Raw genomic sequence first — 16,216 nt, 5'->3', positions numbered from 1 at the left:
TGTGCTTTTGTTTAAAATGCATCTCTGGGTTATTTGTGGGGCATAGGAATTCATTCATCCCCCCCCAAAAAAATATATAGTCCCACCACATGGTCTGAGGGACGGTGGACCGGCCTATGGCTGAAAAAGGTTGCTGACCCCTGGTTTAGAGCCCTTGTAACAGTGACCTCTCCCTCTCCAAGCAGGAAGTCTGCTGGCAGAAAGGGAGAAAGAGAAAATGGAGTTGCTCCACCCTACTGTTAGCTCTGGCTGCTTCCAGCAGCAGTATGTGTGCCTGACAGATTATCCCCAAGGGTTTGTGGCCCTTGAAAGTAAAAAAAAGTTCCCACTTGTGCTATGCAAGATGCTGAGGTATCAGTTCTGGCTTGTGGTAAAACAGCTACAGGAGATACGGGGCTGTGGTCTTCTGTAAAGGAACTCAAGATGTCTTAACTGTTTATAGTACTCAGTTGTCTATTGCATAGTGGTTCACTGGTTTCTCCCTTAAATAACAGGGATCACTGAATGCAACATTTTATGTTCACTTGTTGGATGACCATATTCCTGAAGAAAAAGAAGAATATCAAGTGATTCTGTACAACGTTAGAACTCAAGGTAACATCAGGTCACAATGGAGAAACAGCAAATAAGGGATCATCTGTACATGCATGCTTATTACTTGAGCACTCAGCATTTTGTGGTTTACATGTATTAACAGATTCAGCAGAATGTATTAAGTGATTCAGATGAAAAGCATTGTGTCTGAAGTGATGTGAGGTGCTAGTGATGTTTTGTCTGTAGTGCTTGATCTGTGATGTCACAAAGGCAAGTGATCACATCATACTACAGTGATCAGGTGAGGGATATGTCTTTGTGAACATTGATCCGAGTTGTCCGGAAACTGCAGAGCAACAGGGAAGGACATTGGCCTCTGGCCTTAGGACCACTAGGAGGCTGCAAACTCTGACTCCCAGGTAGAATAGCCTGCTTTGACCTTCCCTGCCAGCCCTAAGAACTTTGACTTTAAGAGATAGTGCTTGAGTTAAATTATAGAGTTTGCAGCATCTTCAAGAAACAATTAAACTGATCTTTGGGCTATTTAAACAACAACAACAAAATACTGTGGGTGACAGTTCTGATTAACATAGTCTATTGATTTTGTTTTTCAGGGGTTGCTTCTTCTGGAGCTGCTATCTTGGATAGCCAAGGCTATGAAGCAGTTTTGACAATAGAGGCGAGTGATGAACCACATGGAGTTCTGAGTTTTGCTCCTTCATCTAGAGTTGTTTTGGTACAAGAGGGAAATAAAACCATTCAGCTTTTCATTAACAGAGAATTTGGATCTCTAGGTTGGTATGTGGAGTGGGTTGGATTCTAAATTAATTTTATGTATTTAATAATGTTTGCATGTGTGTGTGTACCCACACATACACACACACCTTTCTACTAGCTCAGATGGGGAACCTCCGGCCCATGGGAAGAGTGGGTAGGGGAAAGAGATTGTGTGAGTGGGTGACTATTTTTGCTCTGGCTATATTGCTGCCTGCTTTAGCCCCATCCACAGTTGGCAGGTTATCTCTAAGGGCACCACCACCAATGAAATGCTATAGAATATTGTTTCAGGGTGGAGATGGAATTGGAATATCTGGAAAGAAAACATGTCTGAAATACTGAACAGGATCACATTCTAGTTGTTGAGTGTAAATTACTGTTTTTTTCATAAATTTGTTGCATATGTAAGTCATTTTACATACCTCTCACTTCCACAAGAATATATGGAATTGACAAGAGTTATTTATGTCTCTCCATGTTTCAACTCCCTTGATTAGAATTATTGTTGAACTCTTTTCTTGCATGCTCACTAGGTGTTATCAATCTCACCTATGCAACAGTTCCAGGATTTCTTGGCATAAGGAATCAAACCGACGTGATTTTGGCTGAACCAGGAGTTGATTACATACCTGTATCGGGGTCACTGCTTTTAGGAGAAGGTGAAACATTGGCTACCATAAATGTTACTATTCTAGAGGTAAATAGTAATTCTGTTCAACAACAAAAAATGATTCTGATGCATGCAGGATTTAGGCCATAATACTTTGAATATAACAGAGTCATATTTATGCTATGTATATTTTATTGTTAATTGTAGATGCAACCACCCACCCATGGTTAATAAGTCATGGGGAACAGTTATGAACAGAGATATGAGATGCATACAAGTGAGATCAACTGGTTTATTTGGCTGCCGTCACAACTAGTGTGATGTGATAATGGATCACTACATATTTTTCATTTTCAATCTCTTGGCTACACTATGCAGTAAATCTTCATTGACAGAACCAGCTCTTGTCACTGTTACAGTGGACGCTCGGGTTGTGAACATGATCCGTGCAGGAGGCACGTTCACAACCTGCAGCATTCAAACCGTAGCGCCGCGTCTGCGCATGCGTGGGTCACGATTCGGCACTTCTGCGCATGTGTGAGCGCCGAAACCCGGAAGTAACCCATTCTAGTACTTCCGGGTTCGGCGCGGTGCGCAACCCGAAAACATGCTACCTGAAGCGTCTGTAACCCGAGGTATGACTGTAAATCATTTTAAATTACATCATATATTATTTTACATATGTTATGTGAAGACCCACCTGAGGGCAGGTAATTAATTATCTTTTGGGAGAGAAGACTCAAACGACCTTGTGTAATAAGTGTTCTAAGCCAGGGGTGGGAGCATAAGGAATGAATGTCTCATACCTTGCTCCTCTCAGTTTTGGCTCTGGCCCCACCTACCACTGGCATTTGACCCCCTGAAGGTTCCCTACCACTGTTTTAGGATGTTAAAGACGCCTTCTTTGATTATTCTTGAAATGCATGTTAAAATACAGTAGCATGAGTATTTATTGTATTTCTGTTTTTCAGGATGACGTACCAGAGTTACAAGAATTCTTTCTGGTTAATCTTACATGCGTGGAACTTATCATGCATCCTTTGACATCTTTCCCTCCCAGACTTGGTATACATTTCACATCTTTGCATTAGTGCCACACTATATATCAAGTATATATCAAGTAATATACGCAGTGTGTGACTTGGATATATTTTCTTGCACTAACTTTTATAAATATGAAAGCTTTCAAAATACTTTTTGGTGTGCATGAGACAGCATCTTACATTAAATGCATAGCATTCAAACTGTATTTGCATTTAAATACAGGAGTGGCTTGGTAGGGTTCTTGGTCGAGAAGTGCAGAAGTGGCTCATCGGTTGGGGTGGAATACCTATGTTAGGTTCTTGGCAGGCAGGTCACTGTTGCTTACTGAAATGGCATGCGGTGAAGCCTCGGCTGTCGGTATAGTGCAAATGCACCAGCAGAAGCCCCGGAGTGTGTGTCCACTGCACCAACCTCCCTGCCACTTTACCCTTCCCTCTCCCACCTGACCAGCCTCTTCTGGGAAAGTGTTAGCAATGTACTCAAATTCTCATCTATGTTGTGATAGTGAGGCCAAACTGTTTTGTGAAAAATGCAAACTGCCCATTCACCATAATTTCCTCTCACCAAAGCGCCTTCTTTGGAGCTCTTAAGTGTATATGCCACAAGGCCTGAGAAGTACAGACCTGTGCCACACACTCTGCCATTTGAGTTGTGTTCCCCCTTTCTGGTTGGGTGTTGGGTTGCATGATACCATATGCTCTGACATGATAGGGAGTGGCTGTCACTGAGTTCTCTCCACCAGATCTGGGACTGGTGTAAAGTTCTGCTGTTGACACAGGTGTTGTGATCTGGAGGAGTATAGGATATGATGTAAATTTGCTAATTTTGGCCATTGCACCCACTACTTTTGCTGATAGTTATTGCTCTACCCTAGGAGTGTTCTGTTGGCATATAAGTAGGGTGGGGTTTTCAAAGATGTAGCTGATAGGCGGTGGCATATCTGCTGTTCCATTGGTGCAGTTGGGCTTCCTCTAAATCAGTGTTTCTCAAACTTGGGTCCCCAGCTGTTCTTGGACTACAACTCCCATCATCCCTGACCATTGGTCTGCTAGCTAGGGATGATGGAAGTTGTAGTCCAACAACAGCTGGGGACCCAGGTTTGAGAAACACTGCTCTAAATCCTCAATCCCTCTGTCTAGCACTGCATCCTTAGTCCCTTTCAGCAAGTTATTGTCTTGGGCATGGACTGAGTCTGTACTTTCAGTACTCCTTCTGGCTGTTTCCAGTATACCTCTAATATTTTATGTTTGACCTCCTTTATTTGCATGTCTATAGACTTGACTGGGTTAATTCATTACAAACTTAAAGGTAAATAGAAAAATATATTGTAGTTTGCTTGAGATGTGTATTCTAGAGGTAGTGTAGAAAATATTTAGACATGTGGTATAATTAGATGTCTCTGTTCTATTGCCTTCATTCAGTAAAGACAATGCATCTGCATTCAGAACTAATCAACCCCCATACTTTGTGGATAGATGTTGTTTATTGACTCATAAATATACAAATATAGTTATAAATATCCATTGTTCTCGAAACATTTGTGCATCCACCAGAAATCTGAACAATGTTTAAAATATTATGCGCTACTAAAACCTATTTTATCTTTAGATGTAGATGGTTTAGCAGCACAGGTTATTATTGATGCAAATGATGGAGCAAGAGGAGTAGTTGGCTGGCAAAACACAGAGTAAGTCTCATCTTCAGCTTATGTTTGTTTTCAGTTGTTTGATCACTGAACTGTTTCCTCTGGTGTTACACAGTTGATAGTTTTGAGCAGTCAAAGTCCAGATGAATTCTAGATAAAAGCTATGATCCAACGGATCAGATACTCCAGAGTATCCTGATTTATCTAAGAGTTTTACCTCAGAATTTCCTTCCCCCAACTCCTCAAATGCTTATAGTCTCCTAAGTTCAAATAGCAGGTTAGGCTCTTTGGAGTTCCTGTAGCTATATGTGGGAGACACTGTGTTATACCTGGGAGATCTTGGTTGAAATCCTCACTCAGGCACTAAATTTTCTGACTGATGTTGGGGTGTGGGAACTATGCATGCTACCTGGAGTGTGTGTGTGTATCTATCTATCTATCTATCTATCTATCTAGGGATTGGACTTGGGACATTCTGCTGGCAAAGTGAACATTGTACCCCTGAGCTATTTCCCTTCCCCTAGTATATTAGTGCCCATAACTAAAGTATTTTTTTGCAACTAGCTCCTCAGCTGATCCCCATTTTACCAGCATATCAGTTCTTGTCTATAAAGTTAGGGTTGCCATATTCCCAAAAGTGAAAATCCTGACAGAATTGCTAAGCTGCCCGATTCCCAGATGTGTCTGGGGAAACCCGGACGTATGGCAGCCCTAATAAAGTATCTGAATATTGCCAATGAAATCATAAACTTGTTGTCAATACATATAATTGGGAAGGGCTGTACTTCTTTCCCCCCAACAGTTTTGAAATAAGTGAAGTAAATGGAAGTTTGACATTAGTAGCATTCCGGGACCGAGGATCTTACGGAAAAGTGTCCTTGTTCTTGTATGCTCAGAATCTGGAAGCACATCAAGGGCTGGATTTTAATTTTTCCTCACAGGTAAGAACTAACCTTAATAAAAAATACTGTTCACCATAGTACCAGCCAGCTAATTTTTTTCAGCAGTGAAATATAATCAGACAACATGCCTAGTTAGAATTTTTAAATTCTAGGGCTGGAAGGAGAAGAAAGGAGAACCGATTGCTTTCTAGAAGGGAAAGGAAGCACAAACATCTTGACAGGTTAATAATAATAATAAATCGTATATGGAACCTTTTTCATATGGTGAGCACATATAGTATGAACATAAGAGAGGAGAGGGATCGAGCCCACTTACAACCTCTGGGCATTCACCCAAAGGTCAGAACAGATCTATTCATGTGTGCTTAATGCACCATGTGATCAGGAACCATGAGAAAGGCAGGTTTCACAGCTGCATGGAGAGAGCTTGCAAGTGTATATATTTTATATAGAGATGTAGGTTCAGTTCTGACTTTCAGATAAGTACTTGGAAGTAAGGATGAGAGGCAGATAGGATCACATTCCTGAGCTCCACATGTGCCGTGAATACTCATTTGTCATCTGAAAAGGACTTATAATGTCTTTAATACTTACCATCACTGGTTTGGAAAAGTCACCTAAGATTTGCATCTTTCTTCCTATCTTTATTTGTTGAATTTTTATGAAGTATTGAATTTTGAAATGTTCTAAAATACCGTGTCATTGTGTTTTGTTGCTAGACACTTTCTTTTGCTGATGGAGAAAGGTATAAATATGTTGATGTTATGATTTTTGATGATGAGATTCCTGAAGGGGATGAGAGATTCCAGCTTATTTTGACAAACCCATCCCTTGGGTTAGAGTTAGGTGAAAACACAACAGGTAACATTAACTAATCTTAAAACTAGTTCTGTATGTTGTGATTACAGAATTACATTGTACAAACCATAGTTAGCCCCAGTGGATAATTATGTATTTTTCCTCAAGACTGTTAAATTCCAACAAGAGAATTAGCCAGCTACCAGCACTGTTTAATATTTGTGGGACAAGAAAATTAGCAGCAAACAATCTGTGGTATTGTTTTGCAATTAGTTGAAGAAATAGTAACATCACATGTTAAATGTTGTACAAAGGAAAACACATACTTAATAGTTGATTCTAAGATCCAGCATTTTTGGGGGTTTTATAGCAACACATTTGCATTTTTGCTCCTTTATGTATAATATGGGTAAGATTATCCTAGATGAATTTTAATAATTGCATTCATTTTCTGTTCAAAGCCACTGTTACCATCCTTGCCAATGATGATGGCCATGGAGTTTTGTCCTTCAACAACAGTGAACATTTCTTTCTAAGGGAACCATCAGCACTATATTTAATGGAAAGTGTTGCAGTACTAACCATTATCAGGGAACCTCCTCAGGGAATCTTTGGAACTGTGACTGTCCAGTATCTTGTGAGAGAGATAAATTCTTCTGAAGCATCTATAGATTTGACTCCATCACAAGGCTATGTTGTTCTAGAAGAGGGAGTCAGATTCAAGGTAATATGCAGGTAGTTATTACAAAGTGGAAGAAATGTTACTTGGTTTCATATAGGGATGAGGAAGAAATTCCTATTTTAATGAAAAACTATACTTATTGTTTTCTGTACCAATATACAAAACAAAATTTTGCTTTCCTTCAAAATTCACACACCTCCTCATTTTATGATGCAATTTTCCAACCCAAAGATGTGTTACAATAAATCGTATATTAGAGGAAAGTACAGAGTATAAGGCTTAGATTAGCAAAAAGTATGTACAAAAATACACTATACGTGAGAATTTGCATGGTGGATCATTCAAAAACAGGTTTTTCTATTTTTATATGAAAATGAGATTTCATTGTCTGAAATGTTACAGTCCAGAAGTCTGCCATTTTATTATGTGTAGAACAGTTCCAATATAAGGCCTAGGACCCAGTCCCAACCTCTGGCTGGGGCGGGACGATATGGGATTGAGGGGGCAACTCCCATCTCTTGCGGGGGTGCAATTAGTGCCAGCACCGTCCGTTAAGAGTTTGGGTGTAATCTTCGATACCTCCCTCTCTATGGAGGCGCAGATTACAGCTATAACAAAGGCGGCAATTTTTCATCTCCGCCAAGCTACGCAGTTGGCCCCTTATCTCTCTCGCCCTGACCTAGCCACTGTGATCCATGCGACGGTCACCTCCAGACTGGATTATTGTAACTCGCTCTACGTGGGGCTGCCCTTGAGACTGACCCAGAAACTCCAGCGGGTGCAGAATGGGGTCTTCGCTGTGAGATCACATTCATCCGGTACTATACCAGCTGCACTGGCTCCCGGTGGAGTACAGGATCAGGTTTAAGGTGCTGGTTTTAACCTTTAAAGCCCTATACGGCCTAGGACCCTCGTACCTATGGGACCGCCTCTCCTGGTATGCCCCACAGAGAAACCCAAGGTCTGCAAATAATAACATCCTCAAGGTCCCAGGCCTCAGAGAGGTTAGGCTGGCCTCAACTAGAACCAGGGCCTTCTTGGCTGTGGCTCCAATCTGGTGGAACGCTCTGTCACAAGAGACTAGGGCCCTGCGGGACCTGACATCTTTCCGCAGGGCCTGCAAGACAGAGTTGTTCCACCAGGCCTTTGGTCAGGGCGCAGCCTGACTCCCTCCTCTGGCAACCTGCACAGAATTTTGCTTAATCGGTTGCCATTAATTTGATTTTAATTAATTTTTATAATGAAATATTTTTAGAATGTGTGATTATTTGATTGTTTGATTATTTGATTGTTGTTAGCTGCCCTGAGCCCGGCTTCGGCTGGGGAGGGCGGGATATAAATAAAATTTATTATTATTATTATTATTATTATTATTATTATTATTATTATTATATAGTGAAGTTGGCATCTATCTACTTTCTGTTTCAAAAATTCACTGTCATTGTCTATGCAATAATTTCACTTTATACATTTGTTTTCTCTTACAGACTTTGCATATAACTGCCATACTAGATACTGAACCAGAAATGGATGAACATTTTGTTGTTACCCTGTTCAGTCCAACAGGTGGAGCCAGACTGGGCACAAGAGTAGAAACTTTTATCACAGTGTTGCAGAATCAAGCCCCATTGGGACTTTTCAGTATCTTCCCAGTTTCAAATAGGTACACCAGCAATGCTATCACAGTAAATGCCACTTTTTGTTTGTTTGTGGATAGGATATTGTCCTGCATTTTATGTTGGTTCAGTTATTCATTTTTAAAAATTTATGTTAAAATACTGATAAATGTAGATGCTTATAAACCCATAAGTCAAACATATCTAAGATATATCATTAAATACACAACTATAAGCACTGATATCATTACATATTTTTCATTTTCATAACTCAATTAACTGTTTTCAGCTCTTAACAAAAACAACTATGTTCTGTTTATTACCTCCTAATCCATAAATTTCACTTACCGTATTTTTCGCCCGATAGGACGCACTTTTTCCCCTCCAAAAATGAAGGGGAAATGTGTGTGCGTCCTATGGGGCGAATGCAGGCTTTCGCTGAAGCCTGGAGAGCGAGAGGCATCGGTGTGCACCAACCCCTCTCGCTGTCCAGGCTTCAGGAAGCAATCCGCAAGCCTTGCAAACCCGGCGGGAGTTGCCGCGGGCTCACAAGGCTTGCGGGCAGCAGCCTGCAGCCCCGGCGAGTGTCCACAAGCCTTGCGCGCCCGGCGGGAGGTACTGCCGAGCGTGCGAGGCTTGGGGCGGCAGCTTGCCGCCCGAAGCACGGGGAGCCCTCCGGAGGGCTCCCCGTGCTTCGGGCGAGCGTCCGCAAGCCTTGCGCGCCCAGTGGGAGGTCCTGCCGGGCGCGCGAGGCTTGGGGCGGCAGCCTGCCGCCCGAAGCACGGGGAGCCCTCCGGAGGGTGCCCCGTGCTTCGGGCAGGTGTGCGCAAGGCTTGGGGTGGCAGCCGCAGCGGGGGGGGGGGGAATAAATTTTTTTTATTCATTTCCCCCCCCAAAAAAACGCAAGCTCCGGGGACAGTTGGGAGGCGCAGCGCGTCTTCCCGCTGTCCCCGGACCTGGTCTGAAGGCGGGTGGCGGGGAGAAGAGCGCTTCTCCCTGCTGCCAGCCCCAGAAGCGCCTGGGGGGGAAATAAAATTTTTTTCTTTTATTTCCCCCCAAAAAACTTGGTGCGTCCTATGGGCCGGTGCGTCCTATGGGGCGAAAAATACGGTACTTTAGACAATCGTGCTAGCTAACATACCTTGATAATCTATTCTTTAATAGTAGATGTCTTCAGATTCTACCAGCGTTTTGCATCTAACTTTTTTTTGTAGATGTTCATGAATCTGTTTACTAAAGAATGATTCTATTTTCATAAAAATACCTTAGAAGACCCAAAGTAAGATGATGGGAGTTATGACACTTCATAGTTTGTCATTTTATTAATTGCATTTACAGGGTGGGATCCAGAATATCCCTTGCATGAACAAGCGTGCTCCTTCCGTTTGAGGAAAATAATGAAATCCAGAGGAAGTTCCCACAGGAGGAAGGGGGAAAGGGGAATTTTTTTTTGCTGATCCCCAGCCTGTACCACCTCCTACAGCTTTCCTTGTGGCATAAGGGGCGTCAAGGGAAAGAGGAATCAGAAAAAATTGTCCCCTCCCTCTCCATCACAAACATTACATGAGCAGAGCTGCTCATGGGACCTTCAAATCTGAGTCGCAATTCCCACCCCACCCAGGACAGTTTGCACAGCAGAGTATATCTACTATATATGTAAACATATGTGTTAATTATCTTATTGGGGTGAAATAAATAATATAAAACCTTATAGTGATTTTCTTTCATGTTAGTGCAAATGAATTTTGTCATCCCTATTGTAAGTACAGTGGAACCTTGATTGTCGAACGTAATCTGTTCTGGAAGACCGTTCGACTTCCGAAACACGTTCCACAACCGAGGCGCAAAGGACTGTCAGCAATGAGAAAATGGAAAAACTCACAGCGGAAGCCGTTCAACTTCCAAGGTGCATTCAAAAATGGAAGCAATTACTTCCAGGTTTTCAGTGTTTGGGTTCTGAAACATTCGGCTTCTGAGACACTCGAAAATCGAGGTTCCACTGTATTATATTCCAGTCAGACTCCGTAACTGCTGGACCTAGTGAATCTTTTCACACTTAATGTACCCAGTCCCATGGTTTGGAGGATTGAATTTGGAGGATGGAACAGGCCTCAGATCCTAGTTTCGTGAAGGCCCTCCATACCCTAGTCTTATGAAGGACATTAATTTCTTTACTTTAGTAATGGTCTCCATAACTTTTAGGACAAATTCTCTCATAATTGAAGAAGCCAACACTACAGTCTACTTGAAAATATCCCGGAGCAATGGGATGAACACATCAGTGAGTGTGGAATGGGAAACACAGTCTGATACTGCATTTGGGATAAGTAAGTCAATTCATGAGTAGGTTTTTTAAAATCACATATTACAAATTGGCCTAATAAAACAAGGAGAACTAAGTTGTACCCAGGAGCTGACTTGACCAATGTCACTGGCTGTAAATCTATCACTGTTTTCTCTGCTGCACACTTTTTCTTCTTTTGCATTTGAGATGAGGCCCTCACTTCTATAATATGGGTTTCTCTTTCTTTTTTTCCTGCCAATTGACACAGTAACTGGTGCATATTTTCTTCTTGTTGCAGAAGGTGGATTAAGTGTGTTGTCCATTTTACAAAGTTTTGCAGAAGAACAAATATCCAGCTGGTGCTTCACTGCAGCAGGGGACTCTCTCTATGGCATATTGTTGCGGACGCACCCAGCTGTAAATTCTTCAATATTCCAGTGGCGGGGAGTTTTTGTTCCTGTTGAGGTATATACACACTGTTAGAAAACAAAGTGTTCCCATGTGAAAATAAAATGGAAAGAACAGCACTCAGGAATAATCCGGATTAATATTAGCACTGTTTCAGGACATACAAAATATTGCAACAACAGTAACAGGGAGCCAGTGTCCAACAACATCTGGTGGGCCACAGGCTTCTTGAACCTGGATCTCTACGGGCTTGAAGTGTTGCCAGTTGGTGGGGCAGGGCAGGCAGGGCAGAGCTGCTCACCTGCTTTCTCAACATCAAGCACCACTGCTGGTTCCTGAGAAGCTAAGGCACAAGGCACTGAGAGCTCAGCGTGGTGCGAGCACAGTGGCAGGAATGTTGGATTGGCTCCGCCAGTCCACCTGCACTGTGCTTAGCTCTCTGCACCTTGTACCCCTCCCTCTCAGCAACGGCAGTAATGCTGTGTTGGAAAAGCAGGTGAGCAACTCTGCTCTGCCTCACCAACCATTACTGCATGCTGGTTGACAGCTGTGAGAACAGAATGATGATCTAGATGGACCTTTGACCTGATCCAACATTCTCTTCTTATGTACAGAGAATCTCCTTTGGAACCTGCCTTCATCTCACCTTAATATAACATTTAAAAAATGTTTTTGTTTTAAAACAATTGTTCGTGCATGGTACTAAAAGTGCTTAAGTCATTGACGCCATGATTTCCCCCCCTTAGGATTTTAGTATTGCGAATCCTCATCAATGCATGGCATTTCAAATCAATGGCGCTTCCTACCTAATAATTACTCATGGTGGAATGAAACAAGATAGACCTTCTAACAACACTGTGTACTCCTTCACCCCTGGATTCCAGATGCTACAGGTAACGTTTTTAGCTCATCCAAAAGTTTTTTAAACCCAATATACTTACATAGATTTGGTGGAGTGCATTCACTCTCAGCATGCTTTCCTCTGATAGTTGTCATATAGTTGGAAGGGGGTCCAAACTGGGCTGGAGTAAGGGAAATTCCCCCCTTGTTTCCCAAATTTAAATCAAGCTCCAAGCAGCAATTAGGCATAATGGAGGAAATGACAGCTACCTATTTTGTATTTGTTCCCATCCTCTCTTCAGTGGCAGACCTGGGTCTTTAAAATTTCATTGGGACCTTGCCCGCCCGCCTCTTGCCTTCTGTTCTTCTCCATTCGCTACATTATGGTACAATATTAACTAAATTACATGCGTGTTAATGCCCTAAATTTGATGAATCTTTTTTCGCCTTGCAGATCCAGACCATCTTTGTGCCGGATAGCAGTGATATAAAGTTTTTCAGTTTGGACCAAAACCACTACTTGGTTATTGCAAGTTGTATGCCTGAATCCAATTCTCTCCAGGTTGAAAGACCTTCCTTATTCTTCCTGTGCAATGTGTGCTTGTTCTTTAGACTGTTTGAGATCAACGTATTCAGAACTTTTGCAGCATTCTGAATCTGAGTAGAAATAATGCACCAAATTCAATTTGATGTAATTGAAGTAAGAAGACGGGGGTAATTTCTGTCGTTGTTCAATAATTTGTAAATTGACTGCAGATGCTTACTATATATTTACATAAACAATATTTCTAAAGCACACCAATAAATATAGCTAGAATAAATATAGCTAAAATAAGCTATATTATTCTGGAGTTGTCAGAGGTGCTTCTTTCCTTACTGACTAAACTGCTTGTTCTGGTATAGACAAATAATAAGTTACAAATTTGGGTTGTATTGGACTTACATGTACCCTAGCTTTCTGTTTGTAAGTACTGCATTTGTTTCTGATACTTTCATGAATGCTTCAGTTGATCAGTCAACCTCAAGCTCATTTTGAGGGTGTGACTTACAAGAGGCATATCCCGATTTTTCATATCCTAAATAAACACCATGCCAGTATTTCATATGTTTATTACATTTATATCTCAATGTGGCACACATACTTTCCCTCGTCCCCATTTTATCCTCACAACAATGATCCTGTGAGGAATGCTAAGTTGAGAGTGAGTGAGAAACTGGACCAAGTTCACCCAGTGAACTTCATGGCTAAATGAAGATTATGAACCCTGATCTCCCAGGTCCTAGTCCAACACTCTAACCACTACACCACACTGGCTCTTAATGACTTAATGTTGGGCTTAATGACATTTTAACATGACTTCTGATTTCCTTGTGTATAGTCTGAGCTGTAACAAGAGGTGTTTTCTTCTCCCCTGATTTTCTACAGATTTTCCTCTGGGATAATGGCATCTTTAGATTCCATCATCAGTTCTCGGTGAATGGAGTTCTAAGCGTGGATCTTTTCTCAAGGGGAGGCACTACATATCTAGTTGTGGCTCCATCAGACACCTCACATGCTCCTCTTTTATACCAGTGGTCAGATAACAAATTTAGAAAGCTTCATGAACTGCCAATCAATGGCGTAACGAGAGCCAAAGCCTTCATTTCTGGATCTGACATCTACCTAATTTTTGCAAAAGGTATTCATACAAACAAGAGCTGTTTGACAGAAATACATTAAGATTCAGCTGTTACTATGGAAATAGAAACATGAAATGGGAACGGAAATTACTTCTTTATGACTCTTATCAAGAAAATGTTTCTATGGCCTCTTTATTATATAAAAATCTTGTCCTTGCCAATGTAAGGTACACTTATGATACTGAATAATAAAAAATGGTAATAGTAATATTATTATTTCTTTCTTCTATCTTGTTCTTCCTTCAAAAGGAATTCAGGATGGCTAGCAATGATCAAATGTGCAGCATATACTTTTTCAAGAAGCACATCAGAAGCTAGTAATTTACAATTATTTTGATTTCTACATTTTATTTGATTCTTTTTTTAAAAAAACAAACTTGAATACTTTCACTTAGGTAGAAATTAATAAATAAAATCCCAGAAGTTGCTCCCATCTGTGGTTATAGTTATATCTTACTTTTGCTTTTCCTGAGATACATAAAATAAATAAATATTTTTAGGTACTACAGTGCTAGTCACTATGCAAATAATTACCTGATTATCTGGCTAAAATATTTGCATGCAAGCTTATGCTTTTCCTCTTCTTATTCTCCACAGGGCCCAACAATACATGTGAAGTTTTTGTGTGGGAGACAGGACAACCTTCATTCAGGCATTTTCAGTCCCTTTTTATAAAAGCTGTAAATGAAATCCATACTTTTGTCCCACCCTCAGGTGTAGGTATGTGGGTTTTTTGGTTGGTGTGGGGAGGAGGTCCTCTTACAGCTGGCTTCTACAAAATGCGTTCCCAACACTTTGTATCATCTCCTTGTTGGAAAAAGCATGCACATGGCAACATCATGTATAAATAGCACAAATATTCCTTTTTGCTGCACATGCATGCCGAGAGATGTTGCAGTTGGCTATGGTTTCTCAGTGTACATATGCAGGAAAATGATTGGGATACATTTATTCTGGTGTCAAAAAGTGTTCTAAGGTCTGAATCTAGAAGGATACTTAATGGGCATGATACTTAATGGGCATGTTTTTGTTGTTTTGTTGCTGATATTACCGTATTTTCTCTGTATGGCATACTAGTTCTGTGTAGTATCATGGAGTTGCATGAACATGAACATGAAACTAATATACTGAAGGATATTGATGCCAGGTTTAGAAGAAGCAAATAATTTAATGCAGGAAACAATCTTCCTATGAAATAAAAATGAAATGTCAATATTAGACAGAAAAATAAAAAGAGTTGATGAGACAGAAGTAATGTTAATTGCTAAAGCAATTTTATCCAGGCAGAGCAAGCATTTCATTATAGCTGAAAACCATTCTTTTCTAAACTTTATTTTTCATATTTAAAAAATAAGTTGAAAACTTTACTTGAAGTAAAAATATAAAAAGGAATTAAATGTTAAGCAAATGCTTAGATGTAACAAACATTGAAAGCAAACTAACCAACTAGCTCTTCTTTTCTTTCAATATAAACATTTTAAATTTGTCCCTCTAAAGTTCTTTCCTTTTTCTGTTTCTTGATGCAGGCCACTTGCTCTTTGCTAGCAAGGATAAATCAGCTCTGTATTCTTGGAACTCAGAAAAAAACCAGTTCTCTCCATTGCTGGAAGCCCCTTCTGCCAATCATTTCACCACTGTCAGTGTAGTGTCTCTTAATTCCAACAAAAGTCTAATTGTCTTGTCTGCAGACTCCTACTCCTATATTTATGAGCTGACTGCAATCTCCAACCAATCAGATTTTATACCGAGGTAGGTTCCTGATTTTATCCATTGACTTACAAGCAGATGGAATGAGTTTTTCCTGTCTAGTTTTAGTTGTAATGTCTAAAACAACTTTCATATCCACAATCTTCTTTCTCTTCCCTTTGCTTTAACTTTATGGGACCCTTATAAGATCCTATAATCTACACTTCAGTTCTGACCCTTTGAATATCTAGTGAACATGCTATAGTCAGAAAGCTTTGTACAAATCAGTCACTGAGAATACTATCTGTGGATCTATGTAGAAACCCAGGATAGAGTAGGCAGGGAAAGGGGAGTAAACAGACATGCTGTAGAGCCAAAATAGTCAGGATAGAAGCCTCATCTGCATTGTACATTTAGAACAGTCTCATACCATTTTATACAGAAATGGTTCCCCCCAGTGAATCCTGGGGACTGCCATTTAATAAGGGTTTCTGAGAGCTGTTGGGAGACCTCTGTCGCCCTCACCCTGGAGGTAAAAGTCTTTATTAATCTGATGTATTGCTCAATCCAGTCAAAAACACCTCCTCCGTCTTCTTGAGTTCAAAGGAGTTTAAAGTTAAGGTATGTTCTACTCATAACCATCCCTACTACATGCTGGCTCAAAAGAGGAAGAATATACAATATAAATTGTTTGCTTAAAGTATGTATGA

The 16,216-nt window shown here is 40.7% G+C and overlaps 1 protein-coding gene across 5 annotated transcripts in view; it reads left to right on the top strand.

The window, feature by feature from the left end:
- ADGRV1 (adhesion G protein-coupled receptor V1) overlaps positions 1-16,216 on the top strand; it is a 251,864-nt gene that overhangs the window by 76,145 nt on the left and 159,503 nt on the right. For all 5 annotated transcript variants that reach the window (XM_081880292.1, XM_081880290.1, XM_081880291.1 and 2 more), the window contains 16 exons: positions 495-594; positions 1,149-1,328; positions 1,845-2,008; positions 2,893-2,986; positions 4,574-4,652; positions 5,413-5,551; positions 6,232-6,373; positions 6,772-7,034; positions 8,480-8,655; positions 10,811-10,935; positions 11,191-11,357; positions 12,047-12,193; positions 12,595-12,702; positions 13,567-13,819; positions 14,418-14,540; positions 15,347-15,569. In XM_081880292.1, coding sequence (XP_081736418.1) covers positions 495-594; positions 1,149-1,328; positions 1,845-2,008; positions 2,893-2,986; positions 4,574-4,652; positions 5,413-5,551; positions 6,232-6,373; positions 6,772-7,034; positions 8,480-8,655; positions 10,811-10,935; positions 11,191-11,357; positions 12,047-12,193; positions 12,595-12,702; positions 13,567-13,819; positions 14,418-14,540; positions 15,347-15,569 — 2,483 coding nt within the window. The remainder of the gene's footprint in view (positions 1-494; positions 595-1,148; positions 1,329-1,844; positions 2,009-2,892; positions 2,987-4,573; positions 4,653-5,412; positions 5,552-6,231; positions 6,374-6,771; positions 7,035-8,479; positions 8,656-10,810; positions 10,936-11,190; positions 11,358-12,046; positions 12,194-12,594; positions 12,703-13,566; positions 13,820-14,417; positions 14,541-15,346; positions 15,570-16,216) is intronic.

Source organism: Podarcis erhardii, assembly GCF_964252035.2.
Source record: "Podarcis erhardii genome assembly, chromosome: 11".
Classification (NCBI taxonomy): Eukaryota; Metazoa; Chordata; class Lepidosauria; order Squamata; family Lacertidae; genus Podarcis; species Podarcis erhardii.
This window is presented reverse-complemented; position numbering and strand designations above follow the sequence as displayed.